A 21504-nucleotide genomic window follows, 5' to 3' on the forward strand; every position below is an offset into this window, starting at 1 on the left:
TTATGCAAGGTAAAATGCCTGAGACTGAAAATCTTTTATAGCAGTGGTGTCAAATTCAAGGCCTGAGGGCCGGCCGTCCTGGAAATAACAAAGGACCGGCCTGGGTGCCTCTGGCAGCCAAAACAGGGCACTGTTTGGTAGGCAGGATGCTACAGGAGGCAACATCCTGTCTCCCCCCTCCTGGCTGGTCCATGGAGGAGAACTACAATGCTGATCCGGCCCTTGAAGAAATCCAGTTTGACACCCCTGTTTTGTAGGACAAACAGTGCATCAAAAGATGTATTTCTGTTTATTGCATTAATTTATGTGCTGCCTCCTGGGACACTAAGCACTTAGAATGTAATAAAGATGCCTGTTCATTTTTTAGTTTTCTTCCTTTACTTTCATCCAGGGGTGAAATGCTCCCGTTCCGGACCGGATCACCCGATCCGGTAGCGATGGCAGCAGGTGGTTCGGAGAACCGGTAGCAAAAATCCCTGCCCCCCCCATGCCCCACTGAGCCGCGCGATCATCAGAGGCTTTTTTTTTTTACTTAAAAGCATTTTTTCTACAAACTCTTCGGCCGATAAAATGCTTTTAAAAGTAAAAAAAAAAAGCCTCAAGATCGCGCAGCTCAGCTGGGATGGTCAGAGGCTTTTAAAAGCATTTTTTTTACAACCTCTTCGGCTGAAGAGGTTGTAGAAAAAAATGCTTTTAAAAGCCTCTGACCATCCCAGCTGAGTTGCCTGATGGTCAGAGGCTTTTAAAAGAATTTTTTTCTGCAACCTTTTAAGGTTGTAGAAAAAATGCTTTTAAAAGTTAAAAAAAAAAAAAGTTGGCCACGCCCATGCAGTCACATTACACCACCACCACCACCAAGCCACACCCACAGAACTGGTAGTAAAAAATTTTACATTTCACCACTGCTTTCATCCATGTATTGCAGCCTTTGCTATCCTGCATTTACAGAGGTTATAACGATAAGAAAGTCCACAAAAGCTTTCAGAACAAAAATCTCTTAAAATGAGTTCCTCAATTACAATTGCAGTAGTTTAATTAATAAAACTTTACTTGGATGAGAACAATCAGTATACCAGGTTTTGTTAGGTCAGGTTAAGAAAGTAACATATTTAACCTTTTCAATGCCTGTAGGAGTGACATTTTAGTAAATCAATATTTCTTCATTGATGAAAGGTATATACCATTCTTCCCCCATAGTTGTGCTTTTATTTTTCATTTTTTTCCTTGCCTCTCCTCTACACAACTCTTGATCAAGCTGAATAATTGGCAGAAATGACCAAGACGTATGTAATAATAATTTTAAAATAATAAGAATGCAAAATGTTTATAAAATGAGCACAAAATTATTTTATGAAAACTTAATTCTGATGAGTTTAACACTTAGACATTAATGTTGTTGAATGGGCTCAAGTTTTGCTTCAAAAATGGCATTCATTGGGGGGGAAGTTTTTAACAGCTACAATGACTAGCATTTCCTGATTCCATGGTTATTTTGGGGGGCACTGCTGTTCCATCTTTTCACTTGCCATGTCAGCAGGTCTAATGAATCCTATTACAGAGAGCAAAATTTCTGTCATATGAATGGGCTTTTTAGAGAGCTCTTTTGACTAGGCTTGTCTCCAATTCTGTAATTTGATCAATGTAATAAAATAAGGGGAAAAATTCTCACTTGAGTCTGAAATCCTGATTAATGACAAAAAAAAAATCCAAAAAAATGTTTCTCATCAAGAACTTTAAATGGAGTATTTATCTCAACAATTTTTTGATGTCCTGATTCTGCCCAAACTACAGATAGACCTTGACTTACAACAGTTCATTTAGTGACCGTTCAAAGTTACATCATCACTGAAAAAAATGTGACATGACCATTTTTCACACTTACGACCGTTGTAGCATCCCCGTGGTCACATGATTTACACTCAGATTCTTGACAACTGACTCACATTTATGACAGTTGCAGTGTCCTGGAGTCGTGTGATCCCCTTTTGCAACCTTCTGACAAGCAAAGTCACTAGGGAAACCAGATTCACTTAACAACCATGTTATTAATTTAAGAATTGCAGTGATTCACTTAACAAATGTGGTGCGAAAAGTCGTAAAATGGAGCAAACTCACTTAATTTTCTTACTTAACAACATAAATTTTGGGCTTAATTGTCATAAATTGATTACCTGTATAATGTGGCATATTTGATTTTGATATAATATGCTATATGGTTTTTGATGTTTATTTAAAAATATGGATTACTATCAGTCCAGCTGGGTTTTTTTTAATCACTTCTCCATCTTTGTGTTTTCATTGCTTCTAGCATTATTAGGTGGTGCTGCAGTAGGAATTGGAAATTCTGGTTCTGTGGGAGTTGGGCAGCAGACAACACCCAACATAAATGCTACTAACCAGATTGACCCCAGCTCTATTGAAAGGGCTTATGCAGCTCTGGGGCTGACATATCAAGGGAATCAGATGCCAACGCAGACACAGGCTCAAGTGAAAAGTCAGCAGCAAGGACAGTCACCACAGGGGCTTCGTCCCATGAATCCCACAAGTAAGTTCACAGAAGACAAAATATATGTCTCCTATTGTTGTCTTTATCTTATTGATGAGTATTTCTCTCTGAAGTGCCAAAAGAAATTTAAATTATTAGAAAATTATTACAAAAATTGAAATTTTTGATAAAAAAAATTGATATCTTTTTTTTTTAAACTTAATTATTTGGTACATATTCCTATGGGGGAGGGGGAAGTATCTTGGAAGTGTGGCTGTAATTTTTGCTTGATGTGCCTGTGGTTTCAGCAATTAACTAGGTCTCCCTTAAGAATCCTACTGTATTTCTCATGAAGGAGATTTCTCTAGTAATGGTAATTATTTGATGCAAATGTTTCAAACTTTGAATATGTTTAAATTATAAAAATCAGGGATGGAGTGCATTCTTACACTGTACAGGTATAATACAAACTAATACACATTAAGGCTTTGCATTTTGTAAAACAACATAGTAAAGATTTAATTAGGATGTTTGGGCTTTGTTTTGTTTTTCCTATATAGGTGCTAATCCTATGGGAGTGAATGGAGGAGTTGGAGTTCAAGGCCAGAATCTGCTACCAGATGCAATGTTGCATTCAGCTGTAAATTCTCAAAAGTAAGATTACTTTCATTTAAATCATAACCTATAAAATTAGTAAAGATGGGTGGTTGCTATAGTTGAAAGATTTTCAGGTAATTTAGCACCAATAAGAAACTTTACAGATTGATTCCAGCATCCTAACCTGAGCCTGGAAATGCATTGATTAGTGCTGCCCATCCACTACTTATTAAATTACCCAAACCATTTAAAAATCACTAAGACTGGGAACAGCATTTTGTATCAGCTGAATTTCCATTACTACATTACACTACATTACCCTGTGAGGTAGTAATTCAGACTGGATATTACTATTACTGAGATTGAAGGCTTTTTTTTTTCTTTTTCTGGTAAAGCTACAGCTGGTATACATTCTAAATCGGTTAATTCCTAAATATAGCATGATCTGTTTTGGATGATGCCAAGTAAAGGAAAACATCCAAGTAGTGCATCTGAAATGCAGTCATATATAAGACCAGATACAATCCTCATTCAAGGCAGTTGATTAGTTTTTTACAATAGCTCCATCTTGTCAGGTTAGATTAGATCTGCATTAGATCTTCTCAAGGAACTGGAGTAAAATCTTGTAAACACAAAAATATTGAAATTTATTTTATTTTGAATGTTCTCATGTGAAGGTTATCATAACATCTAGAAATTCTAGAAAATTTCATTTTTAAAAAGAACAGCAGGATTCCATGTTTCTTTTCTCAGTAAAAAATAATTGTATTGGAGTATTGAAAAAAGTTTGACCATAGTCACTAAAAAGATCAGAGTATTGGATGTAAAAGTAGATATGATTGAGCTGAATGAAGTAGATATCTCCACTAGAAGTTAATATAAAGTATGAATAAATACTTACACTTATTTTTCTGCATTTTTTCCTAATATACTTAGTAATTCATTGTATTTTAGGACAGGTGGAAATCAAATGTATTTCATTTTACTCTTTATCAGGCAGTCCTCGATATACAACCACAATTGAGCTCAAAATTTCCATTGCTAAACAGCACAGTTGTTTTCCCCCATTTTATGATCTTTCTTGCCACAGTTGTTAAGTAAATATAGATTACTAATAAAAAAAACATTTAAAAAATAATTGATCAAGTATTGTAGTTGGAAATGCATATGTTTTCTGAAGAAACATATATTCAGAAGTACAGCATTGACAGAAGACTTAGTGACTATGATGACTTGCTGGATTTTTATTCCCAATATCAAACCCATAACATAATTCTTAAATGCTTCCTTATTTCCCCAAATAAAACTTTCAGAGGTATATAAGAATATTATGAGTTCTTTTTCTAATTTTTGTTTGATTTTAATCTTGATAATTTGACAAGAGATATTGAAGCTCACATTTAGGAAATAAAAATCATTTGGGGGGAAACACAAAGGTTTATCTGTCTAAGATGACATACAACACACCTGATCGTGCAGAACAGGAAACTTTTTATAAATATAAGAGGGCTACACCAGTAAAATAAACTATCTTGTCTTCTATATAGGGCAGTGATGGCTAACCTTTTTGCTGTCGCGTGCCAAAAGCGTGGGGAGGATGGGGGGGTTGCACGCGTGCGTGCCCACACCCATAATTCAATGCCCCCTGCCCCCCATGCATGCATGCATGCGCGACGCCCCCCACGTTCCCCCCGCTTTTGGCACGTAATGGCACAGTGGGACCAGTAGGCCCATTTTTTGCCTTCCCAGGCTCCAGAGGCTTTCTTGGAGCCTGGGGAGGGCAAAAACAGCCTTCCCCAACCCACCTGGAGGCCCTCCGGAGGCTGGAAACAGCCCATTTCCCGACTTCCAGTGGGCCCGGAAGGCCCAAAAATCAGCTGGCCGATGCACGCTGGAGCTGAACTAGGGCAACGCTCACGTGCCCACAGATATGGCTCCATGTGCCACCTGTGGCACGTGTGCCATAGGTTCGCCATCACGGATATAGGGTATCACTAAAGTTTGTTTTATGGTGCCTCATAAGTTTCTACTTTGTTTTCAGTCCTATGTTGAATGAAAATGCAAATGTTGCTGGTCTGGGAACTATGCCAACTGCAACACATCCTTCTGGTATTGGAATTCGGAAACCATGGCATGAAGATATTACTCAGGATCTCAGAAACCACCTTGTTCATAAACTGTATGTACTGATGAAATATTCAGACTTCTAAACAAATCTTATAAATAAAACAATATAATGAGAATGGTAAACATAATATAACAAAATATAAATCCGTAATGTTTTTTCACAATATGTAATGGTAATTATTGCTTTCTTCTTTACTTATGTAACTGTGGAAACTGTCTTTATAGCATGTTGAACTAGATATAGGGCGAGAATCTAAAGTTAAGGCCATAACGTTTCTAATGAAAAGAGAAATTGATATGTCCATATAGTGTAAGAAATACTCATAATTGCTGCTTTGATGGGGCAATAAATTCTATTGATAAGGAAGCAAGATCTTCATTATTTCCAGGACTAAAACGTTAGTGCACAGCAACATTGTATAGTTGAAAAATTGTATCATTTTATAGTCATGCATACCCATCAAGCGGTTTTCTTTCAATATAAGCAGTATTATGCAAAGCAAAGAAAAAAGTGAAATAAATAAATGGCAGAAGATAGAAAAGGAACTTCAAAACCATTTTTTTAAAAAAACATTCACTATACCTCCCCAGGATTTTCTTTCCTTTCATGCTGGCTTTGCTTCCACCATAGCAATACACTATAACTTGACTTTTGTTCTTTAAAGTATTCACCTGACTTTTTTTTTGAGACCTTATCAACTTCAACTAACTACAGTTTTCTTGATTTTCCCTTTCCTCTTAACTAATTTTGTCTTCCTGTATGACCAATCCATTTCAGTATATTGTTTTTGTATAACTTCCTTTTGTATTCAGTCCATTTTATTTTCAAATGTATAGTGCTTTTTTTCTCAGAGTTGTACATTTGGACTGTATACAGTCATTCTTGGCATTAAACCATGTCACACTTCCCAAATTTTGCTCATTTTCACTTCCTTCTCAATCATAATTTTACCCAACACAGTCCCACACTTTATAATAAATCTCACTGTAGATTTTGCATTCATTGTTATATCTTCCCTTTGTATAAAGGAACTATAATACCATTATTCCAATTGCCATAGATAGATATAGTCTTTGCACACATACTAAAAAGGTTACATAGCCAATCTGTCACAATCCTATAAATTCCTACTTTCATATATACCAACATTAGAGGTATCTAGTAGTTGAGCTCTGACCTGAACTAGATGGCACCTGATCAATCAATCTAAATTAAACCAATTTCTACCCTCTTTATGTCATATGTTTTAACTTTTCCATTCATAATTTAAACTATGTATTCATCAAGGTCTTAGATAATTAACATGCCAAGTTTGGAGTTGTAATCCTGGAAAAAATGGACAGGATCCTCAGATCTGCTAACTTGGCTACCTGTCTATTTGATCATTACACCTTGTGGCTCATGAAGACTGCTTGGAGGGGATATAAAATTGCACCCTTGCAGCAGTTTTTGTTTTGTTGAAGGAGTGGGTAGTTTTGGCTATCATTGGAGTCAGTGGTTCTGGACAATTTTTGTCCAGGTTCCATGGTATCCCCCAACCATGTTTTATGAGCTGCATTGGTTAACAGCAGGAGTCTGGATGCAATTCAAGGCACCTGTTATTACCTCTAAAGCCATTTATGGTATAGGGCCTGGTTATCTGAAGGGCCATCTGTCCTTCATAATTTCTGCTATCCTGTATGATCAGGCAGAGTCAGCACACTTCAAGTGCCATCCATTGAATAGTGTTATCTGACGGGGCCTAGGAAGCATGCCTTTCTATAACCTATGCCTGCCATCTGGAACAGCCCCTTAGCGATTATTCAGAGCACTTTGGGCTATAGTGGGTGCAGTTTTGTTGTGTTATATGGCTCTTTTTTAAAGCTTGGGGCGGGTGTTGTTTGTTTTATGGATGTCTGATCTTCTGTATGTATTTCTAAATTATTTTAATATTGCATGTGGCCCACAATGGCAGTAGAATTGAATTGCCTTATAAATATAATTATAAAATTCCCTCTATTCCATATGATCAGACAATTTTAATTTCAATATAGTATATCCTTTCCTTTTCTCCTAGTCTATCATATACCATGGTTGTCAACTTTTGAGGTTATGGATACATGGCCCAGATATTGTGTTTTAAGTGTCTGTTGACTAAAATAAAATACATTGATAAAAAGCTATTATAACCAGTAATAATTAGTAATGTGTTTATTATTTTATTTATTATTCAGAATGTCTACAAATAGTTAACAATATATTGCAATATTTGCAATATATTATTCTGCCTGTAGAAAGTTATCTTAATTTTCCTTTGCAGAAGAACAGCATTTCCTTTTTATAAGGGAGCTAAAAATAAACCAAGTATATTTTTTTAATGGGACACCCATTGGTCCCCAGGATTTAGGATTCTGTAGGGCCTATTTGATCTACATGGATGTGTGTCAAATAGCAGCTACTTACAAGGCATGAGTATATCAGTGGCAAGAAAAAAGTGCCTTATCACTAGAGAAACTGGCAAGAAAGAAAAGTTTAATATGGTGCAGTAGTGAAATCCAATTTTTTTTAATACCGGTTCTGTGGGCGTGGCTTGGTGGGCGTGACAGGGGAAGGATACTGCAAAATCTCCATTCCCACCCCACTCTGGGGCCAGCCAGAGGTGGTATTTGCTGGTTCTCCGAACTACTCAAAATTTCCACTACTGGTTTTACGAACTGCTCAAAATGTCCGCTACCGGTTCTCCAGAACCTGTCAGAACCTGCTGGATTTCACCAAGAAAGGAACTTGATTCTTCCTTTCTATATTAGTTGGGAAACAAAGTTGCTAGTTTTATGCCTAAATTTGAAAATCAAATAATGATCTTAAGTTACAGGAATACAGATTTCTCTTTAGTGTTAAGACATTTAAAACAATTAAGGGAAGTAGAGAGTTTACTTTCACTGTATGTATGTGAGTAGAGGTTGGAAATCCCTTTGTCGATAGTGCTTTAATTTGGATCCCTGCATTAACCACGGTTACAGAATTGATTTTGAAAAACCATCAAGCAAAAAAAAAAAAAAGCATGCACAGAGATATCTCGGAACAGCTTACAAAGTAACAAAGCAAGCTGGTTAAAGACATGGCTGTTGTAATGATGAAAAGAAAAGTACTTTGTCCATGCTTCTGCACGTTGTCAGTCATCTTTTTCAAACAGTTTCCATACCTCTAATTGCTAAACATCCTTTGGGCCTAGACTTCAGCAGCTATGATCTACTGGCTCTTGTGGTAAACCACTGGAAGAGTCAGCTATAATTTTCTATCATAGCTACAGTATGAAAGCTACAAAGTAATTCCAGAAACCCAAGTAATCCAGTGCTTTCTGTTGATCTGATAGGGCTGAAAAAGGTTGCATTGACTGTGCAGCAGTCAACACAATCTTTTGTGCCTGGCTGTATTCTGTTGTATTGAATTACCATTCCTGTTACTTCCAGGTAGCAAGGGCAATGAAAGCTTTGGTCTGGCACATTTTGGAGGGGTCCTGAGTCAAGGAAGGCTGTTCTGTTAGATATCCGTTATTTCCATATTACAAGAAGTTGTGCTGCTGTGATTTGGCAAGACTATTTTGTATTAAACTTAAATAAGGCTGGGTGTACAAGCTTTCAGTAAGTTTTTTTTTTTTATTGTTTGAGTGCCAACATAACTGCAGAGTTCCTATATGTTTCTCACCTATAGCAGCATTGATAAGAATATCACAAGAAAGATAAAATACTTGTGGGCTAAGTAACTCCCTTCTCTTCCCTATTTTGATATGGCTAAATTAAAATTACTTGAATTGCTTCTCTCCCTTCTTGGCACTGATACTTTAGTTCATAATGATAACATTTTCTGGATTTCTAAACATACCGGGAAGTGTGAGATCGAATTTGGGTCAGTCACCTGGTCCAGAGATTTACTCTTCCCAAATTTTGGACTCATGCTGGAACCCATCTTCAGGGAACTTCTCTCTACTGGAATACGTGCTTTGGGCTGTTCTATGAGTTGTGTTTATGTGGTGCCTTCCTATTGGTGGCTGTTGTTTCCTTGTGCTGCCAAGCCCTCAGCTGCTAAGCCAATAGAGAGAAGCTCCCTGAAGATGGGCTCCAACATGAGTCCAAAAGCTCAGAAGGGTAAATCTCTAGCCCTGGTGAGTGCAAATTCGACCTCACATCATTATCCTGGGAAACGTATATTTGCCTTCATACTGGGAAGTGTTGAGGATTGTTTTGATTTATCAGCCAACCAACTACTTTTTATTCCTAAAGGAAATATGAATGCCATATTGAAGTGAAACATGGTGGTATTATGTAATACAAAGCTTCAAAAAATTTGTTTGCTTGCTTATGAAACAGTAGGTAGTTATTTGATTTGAGGGTCCAGATTTAATATTTTTTTCCCCTTATATTCCTCTAGAGTACAAGCCATATTTCCAACTCCTGACCCTGCAGCACTGAAAGATAGGCGTATGGCGAATCTTGTCTCCTATGCTCGGAAAGTTGAAGGGGACATGTATGAATCTGCAAATAGCAGGGTATGCTATTTTCTGGAGTCCTATTTCTCTCACACATTTCTAAACAGCTGATCCTTATAGTTGGATTACAAAGTCAATTACAGTTATTTAAACTCATTTGTTGTGTTCAAAGAACAAAATTCAGACCAAACCAATGTAGGTGAATGTAATTTTCGTGGTGCTCTTAACATAATTGGATAGATCCTAACAGTAAAGAGCAGTCTGCTACTCATTCTTGTGGTAAGATATTGCATTAGATGCAGTGTTGCAGATTTGCCTTAGAATGAAGATTAAAATCAAATGAATTTTGTGTATGATATGTTTTATATGGCCTTGAGGTTACATGTAATATCAAACTTCATATTACACTCCTGATGGTACTACAGTTTAGTTTGTAATGCAGACTTCTGATGGCAGTAGAGAGAAACCTGATTATCTTGGTGCTTATTATAGTCTAACTTCTAGGTATTCTTAGCTCCCACCTACCTGTCCAACCAATCCACATTACTACATTGTTTAGTTTTCTACATGCAGAACATGAATTACAGTGATAGCTCTTTTACTAGTGTTAAATATACATCAAATTCTAAAGAGTAAAATCCATATTGTACACCTGGAAGTTTAAAATTAGCAAATACATATCATTAATCTTTATTTAATATACATATCTTTCCCATTATAGGCAGAGTACTATCACTTATTAGCAGAAAAAATTTATAAAATCCAGAAGGAATTGGAGGAAAAGAGAAGGACCAGATTGCAGAGGCAAAATATGATACCAAATGCCCCAGTCATGCCACCAGCTCCTATGAGTCAAGGACCCATGGGGCAGCCGCAGCCTGGAATGACAGCAAGTAAGTGTTTACATTAACCTGTGTAATTAATATTTGAAAATTTTAATCCTTAGCCAGCGAAGAATCAAAATTACAATTGTGATACCTTAGAAATGGGCTCATCAGTTTATTTAGAATTTATAAATCTCATAGTTATTCTAACAAAATGGATATAGTGGTGCCATGGTAGGAGAGGCAAGTAAGAAAATATCTTACGGTAAATGTCTGAAGAAATTCCCAAATTCCCCATCTTCTTAAGCCTAGCTTTTCTTTCTTTCTTTCTTTCTTTTTTTTAAAGAAGATGGGCAAGCTCGAGTATTATGCTACAAAATTCACTAAATATGCTGACATAATTAATTTTGTCCCATCAGCCAGTTTCATTTGCTTTGTTACCAAGGCTTACTTACTTACTTACTTACTTTATTTGATTTATATACCGCCCTACTCCCGAAGGACTCAGGGCGGTGAACAGCCAAACAGTAAAAATACATAGATACAAAATTTAAAAACAAAAGTAACAAAATTTAAAAACAAAGGCTAGCAAGTAATGCTCTCTTGACAATTTCCATGTGGAGCAAGTTGGCAAAAATGATTGTTCAATTTCCTACCAGTAGGAAAAAATTCACCAACTGCTCTCCAGAATGGGCTAGCACTGGGGGGATGGGGAAATCAGATTTTGAAGATGTTTAGGTTTAGTAATCTATCAGAATTTGATTTGTGAGACAGATGGGGATTTTCCATCTTTTCTGCTTTACATTCCTATTGTTTCCTTTCTATTGCTCACACTAGCACTTTCTTACTTATTCAGTCTTGCTTGTTTTTCTCACCTGGTAAACACTGAGCAAAAATTACCTGGTTTCTCCTTTCTAAGCCAAGATGGCCATACAGGGAAATCACCAGTATTAGAAGGGAAAAGGTATGCCCACAATAGCCAGAAGCAGCCAATAGCCCCTGCTATATCATCAGCATGATTGTTACCAAGCCATCACAAACACTGCATAGAGTAAGACTTGTGATAGAACTACTGGACTACTGCAATGCTTTCTACATGGGGCTCCCCTTGAGGAGCACCCGAAGGCTCCAACTGGTGCAGTGGGGGATTATGGGAGCGATGGGCCGCTCCCATGTGACACCCCTCCTACGCGAGCTGCATTGGCTCCCAGTGGTCTTCTGGGTGTGCTTCAAGGTGTTGGTTACCACCTTTAAAGCACTCCATGACACAGGGCCTGGGTACTTACGGGACCGCCTTCTGCCACCGATAGCCTCCCACCGGCCAGTTCGCTCCCACAGAGAGGGACTCCTCAGGTTGCCGTCAGCCAGGCAGTGTCGGCTGGCGACCCCCAGGGGGAGGGCCTTCTCTGTGGCAGCACCTGCCCTCTGGAACGACCTGCCCCCGGAGATACGTAGGATACCAGATATCCGTGCTTTTCACCGTGCCCTCAAAACTTTTCTATTTCACCAAGCTGGGCTGGTGTAACCCTCCCCCCCCCCCCCCGATATTTTAATTGTAACGGATTTTAGTTGGGATGTTTTAAATCTGGGCCAAAATTTGTTTAATTCTTTTAATAATTTTAAATTTTGTATTGGATGTTTTTTATTCTTGGCTGTTCACCGCCCTGAGTCCAGCAGGAGAAGGGTGGTATAAAAATTTAATAAAATAAAATAAAATAAATAAAATGAAGAACAATAGTTGGATCAGATCAATATCCCCAGCTTTGGGTTAGGGATCAAACAAAGGCTGCATTATTTATTTATTTGCCACCCATCTTGTCATGGGACTACTCTGGGTGGCTTACAACAATAAAATGAAAAGAAATTTTAAAAAAATGTGAACATAACAATAGCAAAGGAATAAAACAATATACAATAATATGAAATTTTTAAAAATGGACTGAGGGGGACCATGAAGCCGGGGGAGGGGGAGAGGGGCACCATCTAATTAATCCAATAGCTGCCTCCAGTAATGTTCTCCCCAGTCGGATCCCAAACATGAGAACATGTATATAAAGAATCATTTACCAATTAGCATAATTGGAGGGATATGTGAATGAGCCCTTATAAAGTGCCTAGGATTTGTGAAAAAATATTAATTTAATTTTTGGGATTTTTAACTACATTACAGATGGTCCTCTTCCTGACCCAAACATGATTCGTTCCAATGTGCCAAACCAAATGGTAAATCGCATGCAGACACCACCAGGTGAGACTTTAGAGACCTCTCATATGACATTTATCGTTAGATTCAAGAAATTTTGTATTTAGGTTGTATACTCATTCTGCCCTAACAATTTCTTACTACTATGACTGGCTTTCCACATTCAGTATTTTAGTTCTAGAATATATCTGCTCTTGTTTTGCCACTTTATATTTTTTCTCAATAGATAGAGGTCATGTATCTCTGTCATATTATTGCTTTTTCTTATGTGACACAATCCACCGGCATTATACTTTCAGTGTAACTAAGCAGAGCAAGTTTTCCTTGTCCTTCAGTTGGATGCTTTCTGTTCTAGGCAAAATAGTTTCCTTTATCTCAAAGGGGCATATACCATATATCTTTTTTTTTTTTTAATTAATTTTGATTTATATGCCGCCCTTCTCCGGAGACTCAGGGCAGCTTACAATGTGCTAATTTTCCTTTTTATCAAACAGTTGTCAACATTTTTGCTAATTTTTAAACCATCTTTTTCTGTTAGTTGGATTTTCAGATCTTGCTAATGGAAACAATATATGGCTTTATCTAGGCCACATAATTACACATAGGCTCTTGCTTTGTTCTTTTTATCTTTGTATTTTTATATTAGCCTCTAGCTGTGTTACAAAATACCTATATTAAATGGCTTTTCAAATAATACAATAAAGCCTTTGCTTCAGTTTAACTTAAAGCTTTATACATATAGCATTTTAAAAATCATTGCTTTTCCATTGTTTCCTTCAAATGTTGTCAGGTCAAAGCTTTTTCTAAATGATTGTTTATTAATTGCTGATGTTTGTTTGTTTATTTGTTTATTTGTTTGTTTATTTATTTATCCATCCATCCATCCATCCATTCATTCATCCATCCATCCATCCATCCATCCATCCATCCATCCATCCATCCATCCATCCATTGTTTTCTCCTTATTTTCTCACTAGTATTGAGTTGCTCCAACAGCTCTTTCTTTTTTGTACCTTTAAAAAAAAAGTGTAACACATCAATATTCTAGTGAACACTGTAAATTTTTATTTAACCATGAACATTCACAGGAATGAATCAGTTTGGCCCAATAACCATGTCGATGCCATCAGTTGGACCCCGACAAACCCCTCCCCTTCCACACCCCGGACAGCTAAACCAGACTGGGAATATAAATCAGGTTGGTTGATTCTTCTATCTGTTATTAGTTGTGATTTCTATGTTTTCTAATAAATTAGCTGGTAAAGTTAAGTCTTCTGTCTAAGTGTGGTGTTTTGTCCATATTTTAATTAGTTATGTCTTGAATTTGTTTAAGTCATATATGCATTCTTCGGAGAATTGATTTATTGAGCAATTGATGGAAAATCTATAGATAGTCAAATATTTCTTACAATTTAGAAGGGAATATTTTAAAACACCTGTTTTATTGGAATTTAGATAATATGAAAATTAATGGCATTATACAATATTTCTATTCATTGATGTTTTCTTATAGATTGGATTTTCCCCACGTATGCAACCTCAAGGGGTTGGTCAGTCTTCTGGTCAAAGTCAATTTGTACCACAAAACCAATTTCCTGCATTGTCCCCTGGAATGAATCCAGCTAGCACACCTATGACTCAACCTGCCAATCAGACTCCAGCTTCTCAAGTATGTGTTGAGAAGATATTTTAATCTCTGATTACAGATATGTCTATAGCTAATGTAGATAAATGAAATGTACAAAATTGAAAGAAGGTTCTTCATATAAGCTTGCCAGTGACATTGTCAGTTTTCTTTTTATTTGTAACTTTTATCTTTGCTGAATTCTTTTTTTCCTTTTCAGCTTAATTAATTGACTGTAGCCAGGGCTATGCTCATTTCCCAGAAGGGATTACTGGAAAGTCCAATTGCTATTGCTTTCTTAGCATGTCTTGTTTTTATGATAATAGCTGAAGGAGGGATGGGAAGCTTTTAGTCCTTATGGCGTGAATTTGGACCCCAAATCTACAAATACAGTATATTCAGAACCTTTTTTTTTTAAATTTGCAGGCACAAATGACCAACTCTTCATGTCCTGTAACATCTCCAGCAGTGGCTCCTGGCTCTCAAGGGGTTCATATTCATTGTCCCCCCATTCCACAGTCTGCATTGCATCGTAACTCTCCTTCTCCAGTACCAAGTCGTACTCCTACACCTCATCATACGCCCCCAGGATTGGTTTCCCAGCAGCAGCAGCAGCAGCAGCAGCAGCAGCAGCAACAACAGCAGCAACAACAGCAGCAACAACAGCAGCCAACTGCACCACAACAGGCAACTATTGCCTCTGCCTCTGCTGCTGTTTCTCAAATACCACCTTCTGGGCCCCAGTCACAAACTATGCACCCCTCTCAGAGGCAGACTCCAACACCCCCACAGGCTCAGTTGACTCCTCAAGTGCAGCCTCCAGTTTCTGTTACCCCTTCTGCAGAGCAGCAGTTGCCACAGCAACCTCTTTCACAACAGAGCACAACTGCATCTGTACCTACCCCAACAGCGACACTGCAACCTCAACACCCTACAACACCTGTAAGAAAACTTTTTACTCTTCTAATACTATTATTTTTCAAAACTGCAAATTTTTGCAGAGCAAAAATCTCTTCGAGTGTACGTATCATGAGGGAATAGAACTTGAACTGTGGTAAATTTTGAAACTTGCCCTTTCTTCTCCTCAGTGGTGTTTTAATGGAATTTAATAATATGAAAAACAATTGTCATCAGTTTAATTTTAATGACCTCTGTTTGGAGAAACAAACAGCTGTAAAAAAAATGGGATGCTTCCATGGTGGACAAGTATAAGCTAATGTTAAATTTATTGTGCAACATCTCTTTTGTGCAGGTAGAGAGCGATGCCAGAGCTAATATAATTTACAAACAGAAAAGGAAGCAAAAAAATAAATTTGGTAAAGTCATATGGCTTCACTTTTTATATTCTGGATTTATTGTGTTTTTTTTTCTAGCTTTCACAGCCAGGTGCAAATATTGATGGGCAGGTATCAAATCCACCATCCACCAGCAGTGCAGATGTAAACATTCAGCAAGCTGCCCCTGAGCAGCAGCAGCAGCAGCAGCAAACTTTACCTGAAATTAAAATGGAGGTTAAAATGGAAGAGGAGGACTCTGAACACACAGATCATCAAATAGATGAGAAACCAGAGGTGACTAAAGGGTGATAGGCATATCTGAAAATCAGTAGTTTGGGAGAGGATGCTTTACTCATTCACCATTCTGACCAGTTGGCTAATAAGTAAAACTAAAATGCTTCATAAACTGAAAGACTCGATGGGCAGGTTTTCTTTATTACAGGTTTTCTTTGTGTCTCTTGCTGATGTTAGGTCCAGTATCAGCAATAGGATCATGAGTAGTTATGTAGATACATTGAAATGAAAACATGCCATCATGCAGGAAAGTGATTTTCTCCTTTTAATATAAACTAATTCTGTATTCAGAATATGAGTGTCTTGGAAAAAGTACTTTAGTCAAGGAGAACAAATGAAAAATAATGATGAGATAATGGTGATCTAACTGAATTTAGATTATCTACAATATTGGGTAGAGCAAAAGGTTATATCTCCAGATACTTTGGATTTCATGTTTCATCACCCATAGTCACCATAGCCAATGGCAAAGTATTGTAATCCAGAATACATGGGAGCCACAATGCTGCACATCCCTAGTCTACATGTACTATAAGGCTGCATTTGATTGTGGCCAGATCTGTGCATGTATCATAGCCATACGTGCATATGTGTTTTCTATGTCCTTTTCTATAGATTCAGAGGAAACATATTTCTATCAATATTGACAGTACAAATATATATATATATATATATATATATATATATATATATATATATACACACACACACACACACACACACACACACACACACACACACACACACAGGAGAGAAGTAATCTCTTAAACTGCTAAAGATAGAAAACATGTAATGTTAAATTTACAAACTGTTTTCCAGATTAAAGTAGAACCCCTAGCGGATGAATGTAAATCTGAACCAATGCAACAGGAGGAAAAGAAACCAGAAATGAAGCAAGAAGTAAAGGAAGAAGAGGAAAGGCCTAGTACTCCAGGTACCCAGTCTTCACCAGCTTCTGGGCAGTCAAAGAGAAAAAGTAAGTCATTTTATTTATTTATTTATTTTTTGGCCATCATCATATGGAGGCAAAGTCATTTTCTTCAACTGAGATTTGAATTTATGTTTTAACATTTTGGTACCAGAAATACTTTTCCAGAAATGTCTTATCTGTTAGAAGAAATACCTATGAAATATAGCTGTTTAATATTAGAAAAACAGAATACATTGCAGAAATTAACTTTACAATAATCCTAGTCTTAATATCAAAATCTAGATCAATAAATTCTGTCCAGCATTGGACACTGAATACTGACACTGCACTTAAAGCATTGCTTGGATGTTAAAATAGGTAACTAATTTGGTTGGTATGTCGCCTTCAATCTTCCATAACTTTTTTCAAAGTTTTCAAGCCGGAAGAGTTGAGACAGGCACTTATGCCAACTTTGGAGGCACTGTATCGCCAGGACCCAGAGTCCCTTCCTTTCCGGCAGCCTGTGGATCCTCAACTACTAGGAATTCCTGTAAGTGCATTTAAAAAAATTTTTTTTTGTATTAACATATCATTATGTTGCCAAACCTTACATATAGGTAGTCCTTGCTTAATCCTAACTGGGACCGGAATTTCCATCACTAAGCAATGCATTCATTAGGCAAAACATTGCTTAGCAGTGGCAGTTTTGGTAGTCACAGTTGCAGTTTTAAGCCCCATGCTTCTCCTGCCCTGTCAGTCTGACCTCTTCAACTTCCCACACTCATCTATTACTTCTGATCTGTGTCCTTTTGACCACCTTGCACTCCACCACTGCCCACTGCCTTCATGAGGCAGCTGGTGGTCATATGCAGCCTTCCTGAAGCCTCATGTGGCCAGCAGCTGTCTTGCAAAGGACCTGGCTGGTCTTCCTCATCAACAGCAAGAGGAAGAAGACTGTAAAGGTCAGCTGGGGTGATGAGATGCAGGACAGCAGGGACAGTGGAGGGCAAGTGGCCAAAAGGGCAGAGATTATGCAGGCTGAGATAGGTGGGTTGGGGAACTTGAAGCACAGCCTATGGTCATTAGATCATTCTGTGGTAATAAAAGTAGGTAGGCTGCCAAGTGCCCAAATTTTGAACACGTTACCATGAGGATACTACATTGGCTGTAACTTTGATGACTGATTGCCAATATCATTGTGAGCCCAAATAGAATATGCAATGCTGGTAGTAAAAAGGAGTTCATCAGCTGTTATGATTTTCTCCCCTCACAGATAGGGGAGTGAAGAGGTACCACCTGCCATTATATTATGTCAGGCAAAATCAGCAGTGCAGGCAGTTTTTGTTGTTCCTTTTTAATATCTATATCCAGCACTCTACAAATTGCACTGACTCGCAGGAAACTTTAGGTGCAATTCAAGGTGCTGGTTATCTTCTACAAATTCCTCTGTGGCATTTGTACAGGTGCATGTAGATATTATACATATGTACATATGTACCTTAATGGTTATGCTTATTGTCTTTGATAGATTAGTGTAATTGGTAATAATTGATTTACTATTTTTCTCTTTTAATATTACAAAGCATTCAGTTTGAGCAATAAAAGTATAATCTGTGACGTTTTCCATAGGGTGGTGTAGTTTATAATTTAGGATAAATTATAGAAGTCTCTTACAGAATAAGATTGTTGCCTTTCAGTTAATAAAGTGGTGATTTGAAATAAGAACTTTGCATTATTTTGTTGGAAACAAACTAGTACCTCCTGAGAAGGACAAGCAATTCCTTGAGGTTTGAGGATAGGTTTGTTTGGCTGAGGAATGAAGTATTGATATTCATTTTATTCAATTTATATTGCCATCCACTTGATAAGTGATTGGACAGGTAATAAAGGATTAAAAAGATCAAAATACATAAAAAATGATTAAAAGCTCAGGCATGGCACATACTTCACACTAAAGCAAGTTCACATAGCAACCTGGCCCAGCAAGAAGAACCAAGTCTTCAGGGCCTTCAAAATTAGTATGGTTAGGAGCATCCGGATTTTAGATGTAGGTGAAGCTGCTGCTCCAAGAGAAGGCATACCTCCTGGATCCCATAATGTGACACTGTAGAGTAGTAAACTTGCTTCATGCCAACCTTATCTGATCTTGTTGAAAGAGCAGAGATACAGGTAGTCCTTGACTTACGATCACAATTGAGCCCAAAATTTCTGTTGTTAAGTGAGACATTTGTTAAGTGAGTTTTGTCCCATTTTACAACCTTTCTTGCCACAGTTGTTAAGTGAATCACTGCAGTTGGTAATTTAGTAATCTGGTTGTTAAGTGAGTCACATTTTTAAGTGCCCTTGTTTTGTTTGTTTTGTTTTTTTAGATTTATATACCGCCCACCCCCGAAGGACTCAGGGCGGTGAACAGGCACAAAATAAAATACATAAATACAAAAGTTAAAAAACATAATTAAAACCAGATTAAATAATTTAGCCCGAGACAATTAAAAATCCCAATAATTTAAAACAGATTAAAATTACGATTTAAAAGAATTTTAAAACAGGGGAGAAAATTAGGCCAGGCCGGCTTGCTGGAATAGGAGAGTCTTAAGAGCACAGCGGAAAGTGCGCAGATCCGGGATCCTCCTTATCTCTGGGGGGAGCTCGTTCCAGATAGTGGGTGCCCCCACAGAGAAGGCCCTCCCCTGGGGGCCGCCAGTCGACATTGTTTAGCTGACGGCACCCGGGGGAGCCCCTCTCTATGAGAGCGTACCGGCCGGTGGGAGGCTGCTTGTGGTAGTAGGCGGTCCCGTAAATAACCAGGTCCTAAGCCATGGAGCGCTCTAAAGGTGGTGGCCAAAACCTTGAAGCGCACCCGGAAGACCACTGGGAGCCAGTGCAGCTCGCGCAGGAGAGGTGTCACACGGGAGCGCCATGTTGCTCCCATAACCACCCGCGCAGCCACACTCTGCGCCAGTTGGAGCCTCCGGGTGCTCCTCAAGGGGAGCCCCATGTAGAGAGCGTTACAGTAGTCCAGGCGGGAAGTGACGAGGGCATGAGTGACTGTGTGTAGGGAGTCCCGATCCAGAAAGGGATGCAACTGGCGAATCAGGCGAACCTGATGAAAAATCCTCCCAGTCACTGCTGTCAAGTGCTCTTCTAAAGACAGCCGTGAATCCAGGAGGATACCCAAGTTGCGAGCCCTCCCCGTGGGGGCCAGTGATTCGTCCCCAATAGTCAGCGATGGCGTCAACTGACTATATCGGGACGTCGGAAACCACAGCCACTCGGTCTTGGATGGGTTGAGCCTGAGCCTGTTCCTCCCCATCCAAATCCGCATGGCCTCCAGACACCGGGACATCACTTCAAGGGCATCGTTGAGGTGGTCCAGGGTGGAGATGTACAGCTGGGTGTCATCAGCGTACTGGTGGTACTTCACCCCGAAACCACAGATGATCTCGCCCAGCGGCTTTACATAAATGTAAAGCCTTGTAACTTTGAACAGTCACTAAATGAACTGTTGTACAGGACTACCTGTAATTTGAGAGAGACAGTCCCACAAATATTCAGGCCCTGTGTCATATAGAGCTTTATGGTAATTATTTATGCTGCTTGATCTGGACTAGCTGTAGCTTCTCAAAGGACCTCAACAACAACCCAGTATACAGTGCTTTGAATTGTCAAATGAGAAGTTAAAGGGGGAAATGAAATCCAATATTAGGATTGAAGATTCAGAAGCATAATTTATCAATGTTTTGTCTTGGCAGGACTACTTTGATATAGTAAAGAACCCCATGGATCTTTCTACTATCAAGAGAAAGCTTGATACAGGACAGTACCAGGAACCTTGGCAATATGTGGATGATATTTGGCTTATGTTCAATAATGCCTGGCTTTACAATCGTAAAACATCTAGAGTATACAAGTACTGTTCCAAGTTGGCAGAGGTTTTTGAGCAGGAAATTGATCCAGTTATGCAGAGCCTTGGCTACTGCTGTGGACGAAAGGTAAGGAAGAAGCTAATAGGTGAGAAAATGTAACAGTTATTAAGATAACTGAATACCTGGTTCTAAGCATGGTGCTTATATTGATTGTAAATATAAATATCCAGTCATGTGAAATTGCATTCTGCAAATGTCTCTTCCCTATAACTTTGTTTTTATCTTCAGCTTTTAATCTACAGTTTTAAAAAGTGAATTTTAAAATGTTTATCTTATAACTTATAATAACAATTATAACTTGAATATTGTTCAGTAACCACAAGTTTAAATTATTGTAAAATAGTAATTAAATATGGTTATGGACAATACTCAAGTTCATATACTCGGTACACAAAACAAAATTTAAGTAAAATTGGGTAACATAATAAGTAAACAAAAGAATATTTTAAAGGTAATTTAAATTGTATTCTGTACCAGAGAATTGATTTACCTGGAAATGAATATCCCATATGTTCTTGGAAATCGTGTAATGGGACAAGATTTCTAGGTGAAAAAATAACGGATTTCTACTCAATAAATATCCTCCTCTCTTTGCAGTTGGAATTTTCACCACAAACTTTATGTTGTTATGGCAAACAATTATGCACAATTCCACGAGATGCTACATATTACAGTTATCAAAACAGGTAAGAAAATAATAGTGCGCCTACTCACTGTTTTTTGCTTTTCTGTTTAAATCAATGTTGTCACATTAACAACAGCAAAAATGAA

At 38.0% G+C, this 21504-nt stretch overlaps 1 protein-coding gene across 2 annotated transcripts in view; it reads left to right on the forward strand.

The window, feature by feature from the left end:
• EP300 (EP300 lysine acetyltransferase) overlaps positions 1-21504 on the forward strand; it is a 78195-nt gene that overhangs the window by 35698 nt on the left and 20993 nt on the right. For both annotated transcript variants that reach the window (XM_060694583.2, XM_034402905.3), the window contains exons 6-19: positions 2309-2545; positions 3046-3139; positions 5124-5261; positions 9618-9735; positions 10397-10568; positions 12670-12747; positions 13791-13900; positions 14216-14371; positions 14753-15268; positions 15700-15897; positions 16717-16873; positions 17239-17357; positions 20560-20799; positions 21331-21419. In XM_060694583.2, coding sequence (XP_060550566.2) covers positions 2309-2545; positions 3046-3139; positions 5124-5261; positions 9618-9735; positions 10397-10568; positions 12670-12747; positions 13791-13900; positions 14216-14371; positions 14753-15268; positions 15700-15897; positions 16717-16873; positions 17239-17357; positions 20560-20799; positions 21331-21419 — 2422 coding nt within the window. The remainder of the gene's footprint in view (positions 1-2308; positions 2546-3045; positions 3140-5123; positions 5262-9617; positions 9736-10396; positions 10569-12669; positions 12748-13790; positions 13901-14215; positions 14372-14752; positions 15269-15699; positions 15898-16716; positions 16874-17238; positions 17358-20559; positions 20800-21330; positions 21420-21504) is intronic.

This window comes from Pantherophis guttatus, chromosome 7 (genome assembly GCF_059756535.1).
Source record: "Pantherophis guttatus breed Tessera chromosome 7, ASM5975653v1, whole genome shotgun sequence".
NCBI classification, from domain to species: domain Eukaryota; kingdom Metazoa; phylum Chordata; class Lepidosauria; order Squamata; family Colubridae; genus Pantherophis; species Pantherophis guttatus.